We start from the raw sequence: 17,438 nt of genomic DNA, 5'->3' as shown, positions 1-17,438 counted from the left end.
CTAATCATAACTAATGATTATGATTAGAGCGGTGTATAAACAGATGAGTAAAAAGAGGTAAGTTAAGAAGAAATGCTCAGTGCATCATAGGAACCCCCAGCAGCCTAGGCCTATAGCAGCCTAACTAAGAGAGAGGGTTCAGGTTCACCTGATCCAGCCCTAACTATAAGCCTTATCAAAAAGGAAAGTTTTAAGCTTAATCTTAAAAAGAGGGTGTCTGTCTCCTGAATCCAAGCTGGGAGCTGGTTCCACAGAAGAGGGGCCTGAAAGCTGAAGGCTCTGCCTCCCATTGGACCAGTTCTTATATAGTGCTTTTCTACTCTATCTGAGCACTCAAAGCACTTATACAACATGTTTACATTTACCCATTCATACAAGCACTTCCATATGGAACTAAGCTAAGTGCTTTTATCATCTAATATTCACACTCTAACGCTTGCATCAGAGAGCAACTTGGGGTTCATTATCTTGCCCAAGGATACTTTGACACACAGCCCAGAATCAAACCACCAACCTTCCAACTGCTCTACCTCCTGAGCTACAGCCTCCCATTCTACTCTTAAGTATCCTACAAACCACACGTAAGCCAGCAGTCTGAGAGCGAAGTGCTCTATTGGGGTGATATGATACTATGAGGTCTTTGAGATAAGATGGGGCCTGATTATTCAAGACCTTGCAGGTGAGGAGAAGGATTTTAAATTCTATTCCAGATTTAACAGGGAGCCAATGAAGAGAAGCCAATATGGGAGAAATCTGCTCTCTCTTTCTAGTCCCTGTCAGTACTCTAGCTGCAGCATTTTAGATCAGCTGAAGGCTTTTCAGGGAGCTTTTAGGACAGCCTGATAATAATGAATTACAATAGTCCAGCCTAGAAGTAATAAATGCATGAATGAGCTTTTCAGCAACATTCTGAGAAAGGATGCTTCTAATTTTAGAAATATTGCACAAATGCAAAAAAAGCAGTCCTACATATTTGGTTAATATGTGCACTGAAGGACATATCCTGGTCAAAAATGACTCCAAGATTCCTCACAGTGTTACTGGAGGCCAAGGTAATGCCATCCAGAGTAAGTAGCTGGTTAGACACCATGTTTCTAAGAGTACAAGAACTTCAGTTTTATGTGAATTTAGAAGCAGGAAATTAGAGGTCATCCAGGCCTTAATGTCTTTAAGACATTCCTGCAGTTTAACTAATTGATGTGCATCATCTGGCTTCATGGATAGATAAAGCTGAGTATCATCTGCATAGCAATGACAATGTATGCAATGCTTTCGAATAATACTGCCTAAGGGAAGCATGTATATGGAAATAGAATTGTTCCCAGCACAGAACCTTGTGGAACTCCATAATTAACCTTAGTATGTGATGAACACTACCCATTAACATGAATAAATTGGAGTCCATTAGATAAATATGATTCAAACCACTGCACCGCAGTACCTTGAATACCTATGGCATGCTCTGACCAAGATAAGATGTTCTGCAGAAAATTCTGCTATTTCTTTGTTTTCTGTTATAGTTTCTTCTACTTCCATTTCAGCATTGCAGTGGTGACTATTTCTGAGCTAAATCACCAGTTGCCTAGGAGTATGCTGCAGTGAGTCAAATGCACTTCAAGTGCCAGTGTAAAAGGGTTGTGTTGACATCAATACAACATCGAGCAATGACCCAATCTTTGGCATTAGGAGGTAGTGGCAGTGACCTATGTCACAGGACTTTTACATAGGAAAGTAGAATTGGAATATGTAAAAGAAAATTTGTTTTTAGATTTTCTCTTTTTTAATGCTTAAAAGGGACCTTTTGCACTTTAATAGCTTGCTTATCATATACTGGGCCTTGGTGCAACCTCTCAGTTCACTGACTGTCTGAAACAAGTCACTTTGGCTCCCTTTCTCCTCTCCTTAATCAAACTTAAAGAGAGGAGAAAGGACCATATTACAGATATTGACTTTCACTAAGTTTACATAAAGTCAAGAGTAGAAAAAACTGAGCCTGAGCTTTTGGCTTATAGGGATTACTTAGACTTACACTGACCTCCTTATTTAAATCTTTTGTCATGTTTAATATGAACATCCATTATTGTAACTGCACACTATATATAACAGAAAATAAAGACAAGCATGCAGTGTTTCCTTTAAGCTTCATTTTCACATGCTGTTTGTTTGTTGTTTGTGCAGGTTTTGTAAAAAGATCATGGTTTGGGTTGAAGAACATTAACCTCATTTTTGAAAGCTCAACTTTCTCAGCTGGCCAGACAACTCACCGTACCTCAGAGAGCAATCTTGAAAAAATAAAAGTGGTGATATTATGATAACTACAACTGACACACAACAAAAAAGATCAAAAAGAAAGCAATTGTGTTTTGTGACTATTTCTCAAATTATCAATGCAGCATTAAAAGTGGAAAGAAAGCTGAAGGCAGGTAAAAAAATTTAAATACATGTTTGAAATCTGAAAATGCAGTGGCTTAGATGACCTGCCATTTAGTTCTAAGTGTGCCTCGATCCCACAATTCCCACAATGCAAGCCCCTGTCATCTTTTATTATACCCATCGGGTGAACCTACAGGTCTCTTAAACTGTCTAGTTTATAACAGCAAGCTTTAAAATGGCGAACCTATAAAATTGATGGTGTTCTCTTAGAGCCCTGCCAAGTGTAGCATTAAGACTGCATTAAATGTCAGATAAATGAGAGCGCAGCACTGAAACAGCAGGTTACCATGTACCCCAGAATGAAAGCATCATCATAACACAGCACTATGTTACTGAAGCATGCTTTGGTTTATCAGAGCCTTCGCGCTTAAAAATGAAGAGGGCGATTGAAACCAGCTGCTGAAGTGTTTGGGTGGCAAAGCAAATGTGCAGACTCCTCACCCTCAGTGGTACATGCTTGCCCCTCCCTACTCTATTGAATAAACGAGTGCAGCAGTGTTGACACACGCCTGTTTAGTCCTTGTGTGAAAGAGAGAGGAAGAAATGGAACAAGAAAGCCTCTAACCATCTCTTTCTTACACAACAGGCCAGGCAGACACAACAGGGCTGGTCAGTGTTAGATTTCTGTGGTTTGCCCAAAGAGCAAAGCAAAAAAAAAAAAAAAATCATCTTCTACCTTGATGTGGTTTTCATTATGTCCTACATCTGACAAGGCCCACTTTGGCTGGAATTACACACGGACAAACACACTCACAGACTGAGCAGTGTTTCCGGTCTGTCCTACATCTGGCCTATTTTTTTTTTTAAAGAAAAAATCAATTTTCTGCTTTTTCTTTTGTATCTCAAGCACTTTGTGACACAGTTGTTTGACTTCAGATTTACATTAAAGTCGATTTCATAGCCAACACTTACCTAAATCCACAGCTTCTCCACAGGCCTGGCATCAAGCCTCAGGAGAAGAGTGAAAAAAGACTGAGCGCAGGAATAGGCTGACAACTGAGAACTGTGTGATCTGCTCACTAAGAAAGATACTGAATGTGGTAGTGGTCAGGAAAATGCTGAGTGTGAGAGTAGTGTGGAGAGAGAGCAGTAATACTGTAGTTTACCAATCCAAATCAGATGTAGAGATCAGGGAGCTAATCCATTGTCAAGCCTAATAGAATCACACAGGAACTGACTGAACGGCTCAGCAGTGGCTTAGACCTGGCTGCCTTGTGTGCGTGAGAGTGCATGTGTCAGGGTATACTGGTAGTATTCCCCGGATAAATGATTGGTGCAAGGCCACCAAAGTAACCGAATGCTAGCAACGTGTCAGTCCCAAGGTAGGTCTGCCCTAAGGCATACCTAGAATTAGTGTCCTATTTCATTTTAATGTTGATCATACTTTACAAAACAAACAACATGTTTTATTAAATTAGACTTGAAACTAACCACTGAACCCATAAACTCACTGGAAAAGTGTTTACTGAGGTCAATTATGAGGCCAGCTGAAGGCTGATTCTCCCATAGACGTCTACTCAACCTGACTTCTTTATGCAACCAGAAAAGCCACCACCTGCTGGCCATTAGAAAAAAATGCAGGTTTCAGGCACTTCCACAGCAACTTCACTTCAGACTAAGTACCCTTTACTACATCTTTACTATTAGTCTGCCTGCTGAATATCAACCGTGGACTTCTGTCAGTGCAATGGGCTTACAAGCTGTCTCTTTGTGGGATACCACCATGTCTCAGATGTTTTTATATGTCTCCAGTCATATCTGAAAGGTGTCCTATGTGTAAGCAGCTTGGGAGATGTCATTTTGAAATTACTCAAACTAAAGGACTTGTCCTGATTTGCAAAAGTGCAAGTTTTGTGATGCCTCTATGTTTTTTCTTCAGTTCACGTATGATAGGTAATTGGAGATTTGGCAACGTGCACTGCAGGATGTCTCAGCCTGCGCGAGCAAGCAAACTCATTTGACATGCAATTTTGAGCCCTAATCAAAAATACATTTCTCTGCCCAATATCAGAACGGGCACAACTTAATTTGCAAAACCAGATGTTGCAGGTGCAACTGCAACTTTTAAGTTGTTATTTAGACTCTGGAGATGGTGGAAAATTCCTTTGGGGCTTCCTGCCAGCCAAAATCTGGGCCAAGGCTTCTTGTTCATTTTTTGACGATAGTTAAATGTTTTGAGATGCCGAATGCAAGTGCATTCCCGCTTTTGCTCCTATGCCTGTTTTTCTTTTCTTATTTTTTCATGTAGCAGTTGATGTTTCAATGACATTAAAAGCGCAACCAGCAATCTACATAATTATATTAACATGACTTTCAACGTTTAAATTACATTGACAGTTTTAAAACTGTACATTTTTTTGCTTCTTTTTATATGTGATCGAGCGTTATCGAGTCAGACACCATTATCCTTCTCTTTCTTTGCGCGATTCTCATTAATTAGCTCTCAAACTGTGATAGATTGGACAGACAACAATCAGATAAGTCATTAATGCAGTGGGTCACATTCAGCGCACATGATCGGCCTTCCTCTCAGTGAACTGTTCTAAATTTCTCCGAGCACGCCAGCAGAAACAACAACAGAGTGACAAAAGTCAGGGTGAGTTTATTCACAATAGGACCTGCTTTGCTGTTTTGCTCTCGCAGGCACTATTTATCATCTGACTGCGATCCAAAGAAGAGAATTTGGCTGGCTGTGTATCCCGTGGTTAAAGGAAAATTGGCAGGAGTTGAAGCCAGACCAATCACTAAATTGAATAACTAAATTGATAACTATGTTTTACAGTCATTACTTTTTGCCCCATTTGTTTGAAAGACCAGTGCAAACTTGTGTGAATGTGTTTCTTGATTAGTTAGACAGGATTCAAGGATGTAAGACTTCTGAATGGATAAATGTAACTTTCCCTTAGCTGAAAATGTTCTCTCAGACTCACTCGTTTTCACTGGGGTTTAATCTTACTGATTAAAAAGTTGTGATTAAATTATGGGTAAGTGTAAAGTTTAGGGTTTGAATGCTGTCATTAGAGGTCGTCATAAGTATAGCCACTCATCCTGTGTTTGTTCCACTCTGGGTGCTGGTGCTTATACTACTGTCAGGCACTTTGGATACTAGCATCCCTCAAGTACTTAAAAAATTATTAGTAATCTAATAGGCTACAGTTCCCAAAACAGTAATGTTGGTGCAAGATTCCTGAAATGTTAAAGACTCGTGACTAATTCTGTTTGCCCAAAGACTGCTGTTGTTTGTGGACAGAGGAAACCACCACATGCTGAATGATTAACTACCTCCTGTCAGCATTTTGGCAGTGGGTTTGGAGTGGTTTGGCAAACTGAAGGAACTCTAGAATTTCTTGTTCCACAACAAATAATTTTCTCTGAGTTTTAAAAAAATTGATTGCACACATTTTTACGTGTACAATCTTTCGTGTTGCTACAAATTGTGCTGAATGGAAAGTGCTGATGAGCTGAAACTCGATACCAAACCTGAACACCACTAAGTGTGGCAACGCAGTTCTTTAAATGTGTCAAAAAAGTTTTGTGAGGTCAGGTCTACAAGTGTACTTAGACAACTCTTTGCAACAAGGTTACTAACAAGACCACAGCGTCACATTTCCTAATATTCCAAGTGAGTTTCAGACTTATAAGCCAGAATACGCTTGCTAGAATGCACCGTTTTATCTAAGCACCAGACATCTTATAGATGGGCACAGGATGGTTATTTTCAGTAATGAAAACAATACTAATAAAAGCGCATGCTATGCAGCATTGTGTAGCAGTATCCATTTCAACTCATCACATATGGACTCTTGAAAAGGACTCATTTAAGTCACAATTACATGCAACAAGTGAGCTTTTTTAAAAAATATTTTAATGTTTTGAAGGGTCATATTTGAACACAATTGATCATCTTTTTCCACACCTAACCATGTAGTTTTTGGTGTCTAACCAGCAAGAAAGTGAGTAAAAAAAAAAAAGCTATAAATGTACAGAACATAAATTTAATCAACAAAACACAAACCTCAGACTTTTCAACCTGTTTGTATTATCAAGTCTATGTAATCTGAGTAAGCATCCATATGCGAGACATATGGATGCTTACTCAGGACCCCTTGACGCCACATTGTAACCCACTTGGCACCACTTGAGCTCATTTTTCAATGTGCAGGGTATTCTAATAGAGCCAATGGGAGTAACTAAGCATTTGAAATGGGTGCCTTGAGGCTCGACTCAGAAATACCCTGCCGGTGTCATTACTGCTGCAGAACGGATATCTGTGCTCACAGACAGCAATGAATGTGAACAAGCCTTTGATCTGAATGTGGACTTTCATTCTTTAAAACAGAATCATTATCAGTTGGTGTCCAGTACTGACACGGCCAGAGCATCTAAATTACACCTTGTATCTGTGAGATGCTACAAACACTGCCTGGTTCTCAATCCAATTAAATATTAAACAGAGTAACATGCAAGTATACATATATGTAATTACATATATTCAGTATCTATCTAAAATAATCTTAGGTAATGCATTATTTATAGATGTAATGCCCAAACATATGGAGTGCAATGGTAGAAAAGTTCACTGACAAGAATAATAATTCCAGCAATTTTACAGTGAAATTTGTCCTCGTTTACTGGTTCCAGCATCTTAAATGAAAGAAGTTACAGTCTGTAACTTACAGAGTTAAACTTTGGACACATGTTAAAAAAACAAAAACAAAACAAAAAAAACATTTTTTTTTTTGACTATCAAGTTAAAAAAATCCATAATAAACATATACAAAAACAAATAGCCCTGCTGTTTTTTTCTTCTCTCTTGGTGTCAGCTGATTGAATTTTACATGCTGCCAGGTTTGATGTGTTCTACCTTGTGGTTCTGTCCCAAAAGTTATCATATTGCATACAAATGACAGAGATAAACTACTTTTTTTTTTTTTTTTGTAAGCATGAGTACAATGGTAATACTGTACCAAAAAAAAAAAAAAACAACAAAAAATTCCAGCTGCTGCCAGCTGGTTCTTGGAGTGTTTGTTACAAGATGAAACCACCGGGGCGGAAAGATGAAGCTAACGTACAAATGCCAAAAAAAACTGCATTTCCTTCAGAGGTAACTTGAGTCTGGCTCCAAAGGTTAGTTACTTGGCACATACGCCAATGTAAAATTCCCATCTTAGAGGCATTAAAAAGCATGTTTACAGCATGGTATGAAAGCTAACTTAGCTTCTGCGGATGGTTTTTGCTCTATTCTAGGCTTCACCTCCAGTAAACAGAATCACCGAACTGGACTTCTCAACCATGTTTTTGGTTTCGGCGCCTTTTGGAGCATTTTTAAGGAATTTATGTAAATGGTGGTAGATGGCAGGCATTTGTGCCTGTGCATTGCTCCCAGGCACTTTATGGATGCTGTTTGCTAGCCAAGCTAGGCTGGCTGACTTAACTGATGACTCCTATCAAAATATGTTCACTTCTGCCTTGAACAAAGCATAGTGGCAGCTTCAACATTCAGAGTTGGCAAAATAGTGGGGGGCATGAAACTATGGCTATTTTTCATATACAGTCTATGGTTTCATGTAAAGCACCACTAACAACAAATTACTTACATAAAGAAGAGTTTCAGAGCCATAGAAAGACCTTTAGACTGAGGAAAAAAAACACTGACAAATCTCTTTTTTTTTGCCGAATGTAAACATCTGAATGATAGCAGTCATTTGAATTTGCCATAAAGCTTTAATTTGCCTCAACACATCTGTTGACTGTTGGGTTGGAGCATACCACATCACTTGCAGCATGTTTCCAGAGGAAGTTAGAAATTGCCTAACCTCTGTTTTATCATTTGTTTTGCAATGCTTATTAGATGTAGGCAAACAAACCACACTGTTGTCCTTCCACATGCTTGCAGCAAGAAGTCATGACATTAGACACTAAAATGATATACAGTACAGCAGTTGGGTTTTCTTGCCCTTTGGTTTTACTAAACCTGAAGGCTGACACATGGAAGTGCAACTAGATCTAAAAATAGTCTCCTTTAGTGCATTTATCCTCCATTAATCCGCACATACCTAAGACCATTCATGTTTAAAGTGTGAAAGAAAGAAAAAAGGAATAGTACTGTGGAATCAATTTGGTTTATGTTGTGTTTCAGATCTAGAACTGTTTGGAAGCGAAGCGGCTTGTAAAATCACCCAACGGTCACAGAATAGAAAGGACGAGAAATACAAGCAAGATTAAAGGCCCCAAATAACTGCAGCAGATATAGTGCAGATTACAGATTAAGCATCCAGTCAGTCTTGAACAGGAACATAGGACTCTCAGGAAATAAACAGTACTATCAGCCACAGAATAGGAGTAAGGAATATCGAGTCACCTTCATGCCACACAAAGCCTGTGCAGCTAGTACTAGAATTGTGATCATACTGGACCATAAAAGGCCAACCATCAGTGCCACTGCAAAATAATGAAGTGGAAGGCACAAGTATGGCGGACCAGTCTGTATCATACCATGGGTCTAAGCTCCATATATTTCTGAAATACAGAACTTTCATCGGATGTAAAACAGCTCGGACATTGATGGAAAGCAGTGTTTTGTATAATCGTCCAATAGCAGCATTCTTTAGGTTTAGCGTGCACTGCTCTCATGTTTCCAAACGCCACATAAACACATCATTCAGACAGGCTTTCCAGTGCATTACCACCTCTCATTTATACAAGTCCCATTTCACTTAAAGTGTGCTTTGCTTATTGTTACTTCACTCAGATGTGTGAATGATGGATTTAATGTTAGCTACATATCCACGTACTGACCAGTTATACTGGGGAAAAAAAGATACCACGTGTGGCAAACCTGAGTCATAAATCTAACCTTCTTCCTCTCACTCATTCATCACACCTCAGTCAAATCTTGACACACAGGCATGAAACACATCAGTGTGTCATCAGTGTGACTTATGGTTGTAGGGAAAATGCAGTCCGCTTGGTCAGAATGATTACAGTTTTGTTTTTTCTTAACTATCAGGTAATCAGAGGATAGTTGCCTGTACATTCAAGAGTACCCTGCAGACAGGAGCTTGAACAGCTAATTGATCACGCTGCCAGAACTGTATCCACAGGATGCGTTTGCTCCCAGCCGCTGCCACTAATGGAACAGAGGACTGTGAGATCAGGGCTGTATTCCTGAGTCATAAAATGCTGGAATCCAGGGGTGACCTCTGGAGCTGAAAAATCAAGCCACTGTGGAAGTGGTGAAAACTGCAGCTCCTCTAGGAACCACTTGAGGGATCATTCATTTCTGGCCTCTCGTCGATCACCTGGATTATTGAGTTAGGGGCGTGGCCGCATTGATTACAGGTGTCCTGATACAGGCAGCTGGAACCTAGGCTAATATCTGTGTCTGTGTGCACTGTTGGTGCCTTCTCAAGCATTTTTAATGGATTATTTGACTGATATTATTGCTTGTTGTGCAGTACAGCCCATCCCAGAAGTTTATGCTTCAGTTTTGATGAGTAAAATTTTACCTTTTTATTAGTCCGCTGCTTAGCGTTACTTAGCATATGATGCCACTTACAAACTCATATTTGTGATTTCATGTGAAAATATAATGGCAAATTTTAGGCCCTACACAGACAGTATGTACATGGCCAAAAAAATAAAAGTAAACCATGTTAGTATGAACCAGAGATTTTACACCACTGGAAACATTTCTTTGGGGTTATGCTTTTTGCGTTCAGGATAAACTTTAAAGTTAGGATTAGTATTATGTTTGGGTTAGAGTTAAACTGTAGAGGGGACTGAGTTTGTGTGTGATGAGTGTGAGACTGTTAAAAGCACCAGGCAGCAGGTTTCCCCCGAGGCCATCTGAACAACTGCCAGCTCAAATATCAAAGGTGGCCACATCAGCCCACACAGATGTCACCTATAGGCATTTCATTCTATACGTCGAAAGGGAAGATGACCACACCTCAGTATCTGAAAATTGGTTGTTCAGCTAGTTTCAGCTGGATCTTCTTAGACACATTGCAGATGTGTGTGTGTGTGTGTGTGTGTGTGTGTGTGTGTGTGTGTGTGTGTGTGTGTGTGTGTGTGTGTGTGTGTGTGTGTGTGTGTGTGTGTTTCAATAATGCTCTGTGAATCCACTGCTGTCAATGGGAAGAGAAAAAACACAGAAGTCTTTTCACATGGAAGTGACATTAAGATGTGAGAGACAGTATAATCTGTAGTAAAAACAGCACCTCCACAACATCGTCTAAAATCATATAATGGGCTGTAATTTAGTAGATGTGAGAAGCGCTGCAGATTACGCATGAGCCACTTAGGCGCTATAAATCTCTCCTGAAACTGACAGATTGGAGTCAAATGTGACTGGACTTTGCTTTGCAGTTTCATAGATTTCGCTGAGAAACCATAATCATCTTAATGGCTAAGACCCCAGATATTAATCTGATATAACAACTAAATGAAATCAAGTTGCAAATTGGATCAGTGTGACCAAATTTAATGAAAATGTGTACATAATTTCTTAGATACCATCTGACCGTCAGGCCCCTTCTGACAAAGGTTGAGTTGAGCAGCTAAATAGAACTAACTAAAGTGCACATCTGTTTTTGTTTCTATTTTTTAGTTAATTTTATTGTAATTTTTGGTCACTTACTCTTATGGCTGCTGTGTACAGTAGGAATACAGATGAGGATTCATACACATTAGTCTCAACTGATTAAAAGAAGGAATCTGGACCAGTTGCTAAAGTTTAGTTTTCTTTATATTTGTTAAAGCTCATGAAAATAAACACAATTTAGACTGACACAAACTTAATGTTTGCCACACATTAGTTCTTGAGATCTGGTCACCCTAATGCTGACATTCACCTCTGCAGCTAAGCTGGATTAGCTATCATTGTGTTTATGTCTAAAATTTGCATAACCAGAAATAAATCTACAAGTCAAACCAGGAACCTTGCAGATCCAGCAGGAAGCAGTCATTGTGATTAGATACCTACTTCCCATAAATGTTCTGTAAGCAAGGTCAGAGAAGGAACTATTGGAAATGTTTCAAAGGATTTCATTTAGTACTTTCAGTCAACCACACTCCTAAAATTTAGTGTTAACAAGCTGAGGTATTTAGAAACTGTTTTAAAACTCCACTAAAGGATCCAGAAATTAACTTGGTCCTGAGAAGCTGACATTTGGAAAAGTCACGGGACAGCAGAGCCGGATACTAGCCATCTTATGCCAGTTAAATTTTATGTATGTTCATAAATAAACACTTAAAAAGTTTTTTATGGGAATTCGTCCCAGCTGATGTTAGCAGAGATAAACTGTATCAAGATCAGGATATTTAGAAGGAGGTTGGAGAGTCTCCCTTTTAATGTGGAACAGTGCAAGTGGAAAGAAAAATAGCTGGGAGGGAGATGTAAAGAGTTCTAAATGAAGGACATAAAGATCCACACAGTAGACGTGAGGGAGATAAAGCAAATTGCTGAGACAGAGAGGCAGATTACCGGCTCAAGACGAACAGAGTGAGGACAGCTGGACTGTCATATGACTGAACTGCCGGGAAGGCCAAGCCTCACCTTGAAACCTCATGATCTCGATCTACTCTGACTGTCTGGAATATTTTTTTTTAATTAACCTTTATTCATACAGGTATTCCCATTGGGACCCAGTGTCTCATTTGCAAGAGAGACCTTTTTCAAGAAACATTCCATTTCACATCACAGCAAGAGTTAAGGTTACAGGTCAAAGTAATGAATGTCCTTAATGAATTGTCGAGTATGCATCTGCATCTGTGTCGTTTCTGTTCTACAGAGCAGGGCTGTCTCATCCACATCCTTACAGCATGTTTGGCTTTAACTAGTCGTGAGAATGTGCAGTATAAACACTCTGCTAAGTGTGTAAACCATGTCGGAGCAGACAAGGCTGTGAATCTGCAACCATAGGATGAAAGGATCAGCTCGGTCCACAGCAGACGGCAGGGGAAGTCTGGTGAAAAAAAAGCTCAGGGAAAACTCACTAACATTTTTGCTCTCCTCACCCTTTTGGTATGAAGGCTGGTGCTCATTCACCTCACTTGACATTTAGGCTTTAGCTGCCTGTGAATTCTCTTTCATTGGCCAGACAGCTTATAAGATGATGTCAGAACAGGCATGTTAATTGGTCTGCTGCAAAAGGACCCACACCCCATTTGGGTGGTTCACCCCAAAAATCTTAGAAACACCACATTTAACACAAATCTTTTGTTTTCTTCATCTTTAGAAAAGTACTTGAGGTCCACTTGACTTTAATTACAAAAACCCTTTCCCATCTCAAACAGCAGGAACATGGTTGAGGGCTTTTGGAGATGTTGCGTGATAAGTGGACCTCTAGGAATGCAAAAGCTACTGATCCAGCCATCCATCTTTTTCTGCTTATCCAGTTCAGGGCTGCCAGGGGGCTAGAGTTTATCCCAGCTGCCAAAGGGTGAGAGGCAGGGTACACCCTGGACAGGTGACTGATCCATTCACACCTATGGGCAATTTAGAGTGAACATTTAACCTATCCCCAGTTACTGCATGTCTTTGGACTGTGGGAGGAAACCAGAGTACCTGGAAAAAACCCACACAGACACGGGGAGAACATGCAAACTCCACACAGAATGGCCCCAGCCACAAGGTGGATTCAAACCCAGGACTTTCTTGATGTGAGGCAACAGTGCTAACCACTGTACCAAAGCGCTGCATTTCTTAGTATTTTTCATTCATTTCAGTTTGCAGTTTCATGTAGTTGCTGAACAGCACCATAAGGTGGTGCCATTTTCCTGTTGGTTGTGCTGAGCAAGACTTTTGAGGCGTACGCAGACACTGACGAAGAGTATGTCGTGAAGACCTGCTGCTGTCTGATCAATGTTATGTACTGAGAACAAAGTGTGGAAGTCTCCATCCCCGCATCCTCCAAATTTCTAAGCTAGGAAGCTGTACCATGCTAGGTAAGCTAGCCATCTTTTGCTAGTTTTTGACAGGCACCGCCATATGCTTCTGGTTTTGCACTCTGATGAGTGTGGGAGGTTGTGCTGCACACACAAATACTTTAATGAATATACTGGCAATTATCAGTTCTTGTGTTGGCCCTTTGGAAAACTTTTTCCAACCCTAAATATGAGGAAAAGTGATGTATTCTGGTATCTGTAGCAGCAGATACCTGTTGCTTCCAAGCTTTTCTTTGGTAGTCCATGGCCCACCTACCATGGCTTTATGCTTCTCTAGTGGGGCCCACAGCTTATGAGCCATTGGCTGCTCTTCAAACATCAAAAGGGTGCAGCTTCCATGCTGACAGCCAGAGCACCTAATCCAAGTGTAGGCTTTATGTGATCTAATATGATGATGAAAATAGACATGATGGATGTAATGAGTACTTTGAGTACTTTTCCCCTGCTGAGCACAACTGGCTGCTCTTTGTGCATTGTGGATGGACCCTGCTGCCTCCAAGATCCCATTAAGCTCAGCGTGAGCAGACAGCCTGTCCTGGAAGAATATCTCATCAGTGTTTGTTAACAGTAATTGAATTAAAATCAGTTTTATTCAGGAAAATCTACCTCCTGAGCACAATATGAACTTTTTTTTATCAGCTTTCTGTCCCAAAGCATGTCAATAGTGCAGGGCTTTGTGTGTAGTTATTTGCGCATATCTCTAAATGAATTTATAATTAGTTACAAGCAAAACAAACTGACACTGGGACTTATAGGGATTTGCGGCTTTACAGTTGCCACAGTTGGTTCCCTGCAGTAGGTTTGTCCCACTAAAAAATTCCCAACACTGATATAAAACTTGTTTGTGTTTAAAAAATAACTTTATGTTTCTTCATGGTCAAAGTTGTTAAACAGATCTGGCATTAAAAAAAAAAAAATATATATATATATATATATATATATATATATATATATATATATATATATATATATATATATATATATATATATATATATTTTGAAGTTTAAGCTAATGTATATTGATTCATTCATCAACCAAACTTAAATTAATATTTCTCATGTCAAATATTGAAATGCGATTAATTTCGATTAATTAATTACAAAGCTTGTAATTAATTCAATTAATTTTTTTAATCGAGTCCCACCCGTAATATATATATATATATATACACATATATATATATATATATATATATATATATATATATATATATTATTCATTAGTGATTCAATCCTCATTCATCTGTCAAATTGCCATGTTTTCTGTGATCTAATCAAACTAATTTGCCATTTTGGAGAGATTTAATTGTACAGTTTCTGAAGATGTGGAAATGCCAGTTGTAAACCGAATTACACATAATGTTGCAGCACGAGGAGAGGTCACATGTTGAGGGAACATATTTCCAGAAGGGGAAAGGGAGTTCAAGGACACTACAACTTCTAGTCAGTCCCTCTGGAAGTGTCACAAAACATCTGTGATGAGATAACACTGGCGATCCACCCAGGCTGCCTTTTCCTGGCTCATGCTCTGATCCAACTCCATCAGTCGACAAGAGACCAGTTAAACAGGATGAGTGAAGCCTGCATCACATGTTTGCATCTGTTTCTTTATTTATGCTTCTATCTGGCCAGGGGGAATAAACTAAGCACTTTTTTTTGTACAAGTTTACAGTCGCACATTTTTACACCTCGAAGCTTCTTTGGCACACCTACTCTCATTTTTACTCTACATAAGCGTTAAGGCTGATTTCATTCCTCATTACGTTTATTTCTGTTGAAATAAGCTCACATCAAGCTGATCTTAATGTTTGGTTCTTGAGTTGTTGGCAGCAGTCCTTTTGATAGTGACGCATTCTTACTGTCTCGGCATGTTTTTCTCAAGTTTGTCTCGGAATTTAAACCAGCAACATTTAGTTCAAACTTCCCAAACTTTTATACGCTGTTGATTTTGGTCATCTGGGTGAAGTTAAAAGAAAAACAGTGATAGGAAATGAAACAAAAATAAAAACCTATGCAAAAAACATAGAGGACAGGAGATGGATAAGCAGCAACGACAAATGGGTTCGATCCACAGTGCAATCATCGTTTTTGACCATATTTACTGCACTTCATGTTCTTTTAGTGAGCACCGCCCGTAATCTTTTCACAGCCCTCACTCTTTATTTTCCCCATTCTTACTGCAGTAAAGCACAAAATGAACGCTGTTGAACTGCAGCTGCGCTAAAAGCTGCATGGCATGCACGCACGCACGCAACAACTCACAGCTGGAGTAGTAGGTTCTCTCGGGATGCCTGGGAGACTATTATTGACTCAAGTGCCCATAAAGACGGTTACCTTCCATGCGTCCTAATTTGCCTGTCCTGCTGTGTGTCTGCATGTCAGGAAAGCCTCAAATCCGCCACCGCAACAGCTGCTCCAGCGGCCTCTTCGCGTGCACGCACACTTCGACGCACGCACGTACACTCAAAAGTGGACAAGAGGAAGCAGGGACGCATCTACTAAAGGCTGAAGACGCCCACGGATGCGCGCCATTACGCAAAGCTGCCCAGACCACAGGTCCTATAACACACGCGCCTCATCAGGCCGTCACGCAGAGCTTCCGTTCAGTATTTCTGGGAGTTCAGGGTTATTTGGCTAATTCTTGTAAGAACTGCCAACACTGAAATCTGATGTCTGAGGCGGTTTGGTGAAAAATGACAAGGTTTGCCCACATGTGCACTTACTCCAACCCCAATTCTGCAAATATTTTTTTCTTCATAGATTTTCACATTCAGTTTTAATCAGTTTTGAATGTTACTGGCATGCACACTCTTTACACAATAATTATTTATACTATTTTGCAAAACGTTCTGTGTGTAATAAGATTTTGAGAGAGTATCTTTGCGCACTGAGACCACTCACTGTTTTAGGTCTAACAGGTTTACATACGTGCAGAAACAATATGCACGCATACACACTGAACAAGCGGCAAGCATAGAGGGGAAGCAGGGCGCATAATCCGCCTTTGTTTTAGGAGTCATCTGTGACATATCAACTTTCACACCCACTAACCGCAAGATGAGCAACAATTAGCGCGTGGGTAATCCAGAGGCACATCGTCCCCGTGCGCATTCAGCCAAAGCCGCTGCTTCCAACAGGCAAAACTCCCGAGTGTGACTGAACAGGACTCCCTGACATTTCTGTGCGCAACCCAACTTTGGAAATATCTTAGACTACCTGTTCCAAACGCAGATAGAAAAGAGTTTATCCAATCTGGTTTGCCTCGAGGTGCGTTTCGTCTCACATTTTTCTTGGTTTTACTGACCAAAGCTCAAAGTTAAAAGGTGAAATAACTCTGGGATCACAACATGCAACTCACTGTTTAAAAAAAATAAAATAAAGTAAATATTTAATCTCCATCACATATTTAGACGCAAACTGAGCCTTTCTGAAACTTTTTTAAGCCATTTATGAAAGTTGTAAATCCAGCAGCTCCAGAGCCATTTACCCCAGGATTTAACAGACTTCATAAGAAACCATTTCAGTCTTTTACCTTCGTTTAACATATCGCACACTTTGGCTTATTCACTGTCACTTTTTTAGTGTCAAATGAACCGAAGAGTTTTGCACCGACAAAAATACTCCACTGAGCACCCAATTAAATACAATTAAGAGAGTTCCTACCGTAATAAAGGTAACCATAGCATCGGCGGGTTAGTATCCAACAGAGTCGACATGAAGGTGATTAATTTTTTATACAGAATCCTTTGGCGAAAACTTCTCACTTTGTGAGGGCTGCCGCCTGTCTGTGCGCTACACTAGTTCTGTGTGGACAAGATCAGGGTGTGCGTAATTCTCTCTCTCTCTCGCTCTCTCTCTCTCTCTCCCTCTCTCTCTCCCTCTCTCTCTCTCTCTGGACAACATAATCTATGCCGCTCTTTCTGTTACGGGCCAGATGGCTCTTGGCGCATGTAGCAGCAAAGAGCAAAGACCTGCATGCATGCATGCGGCCACTGTCTGTCAGCGTAGCGAGCCTGCTGACATGAATTAGGACACCGAATTAGGAGCGTGTGTGT

The 17,438-nt window shown here is 40.0% G+C and overlaps 1 protein-coding gene across 1 annotated transcript in view; it reads right to left on the bottom strand.

Moving 5' to 3' along the window:
- ntf3 (neurotrophin 3) overlaps positions 1-17,181 on the bottom strand; it is a 39,514-nt gene extending 22,333 nt beyond the window's left edge. Inside the window, exon 1 of the mRNA XM_030720218.1 lies at positions 17,047-17,181. Within this exon, the coding sequence (XP_030576078.1) occupies positions 17,047-17,064 (18 nt within the window). The 5' untranslated portion in view covers positions 17,065-17,181. The remainder of the gene's footprint in view (positions 1-17,046) is intronic.
- Between the last annotated feature and the right edge of the window lie 257 nt (positions 17,182-17,438).

The sequence above is a fragment of the Archocentrus centrarchus genome, chromosome 23 (genome assembly GCF_007364275.1).
Source record: "Archocentrus centrarchus isolate MPI-CPG fArcCen1 chromosome 23, fArcCen1, whole genome shotgun sequence".
Lineage (NCBI taxonomy): Eukaryota > Metazoa > Chordata > Actinopteri > Cichliformes > Cichlidae > Archocentrus > Archocentrus centrarchus.
This window is presented reverse-complemented; position numbering and strand designations above follow the sequence as displayed.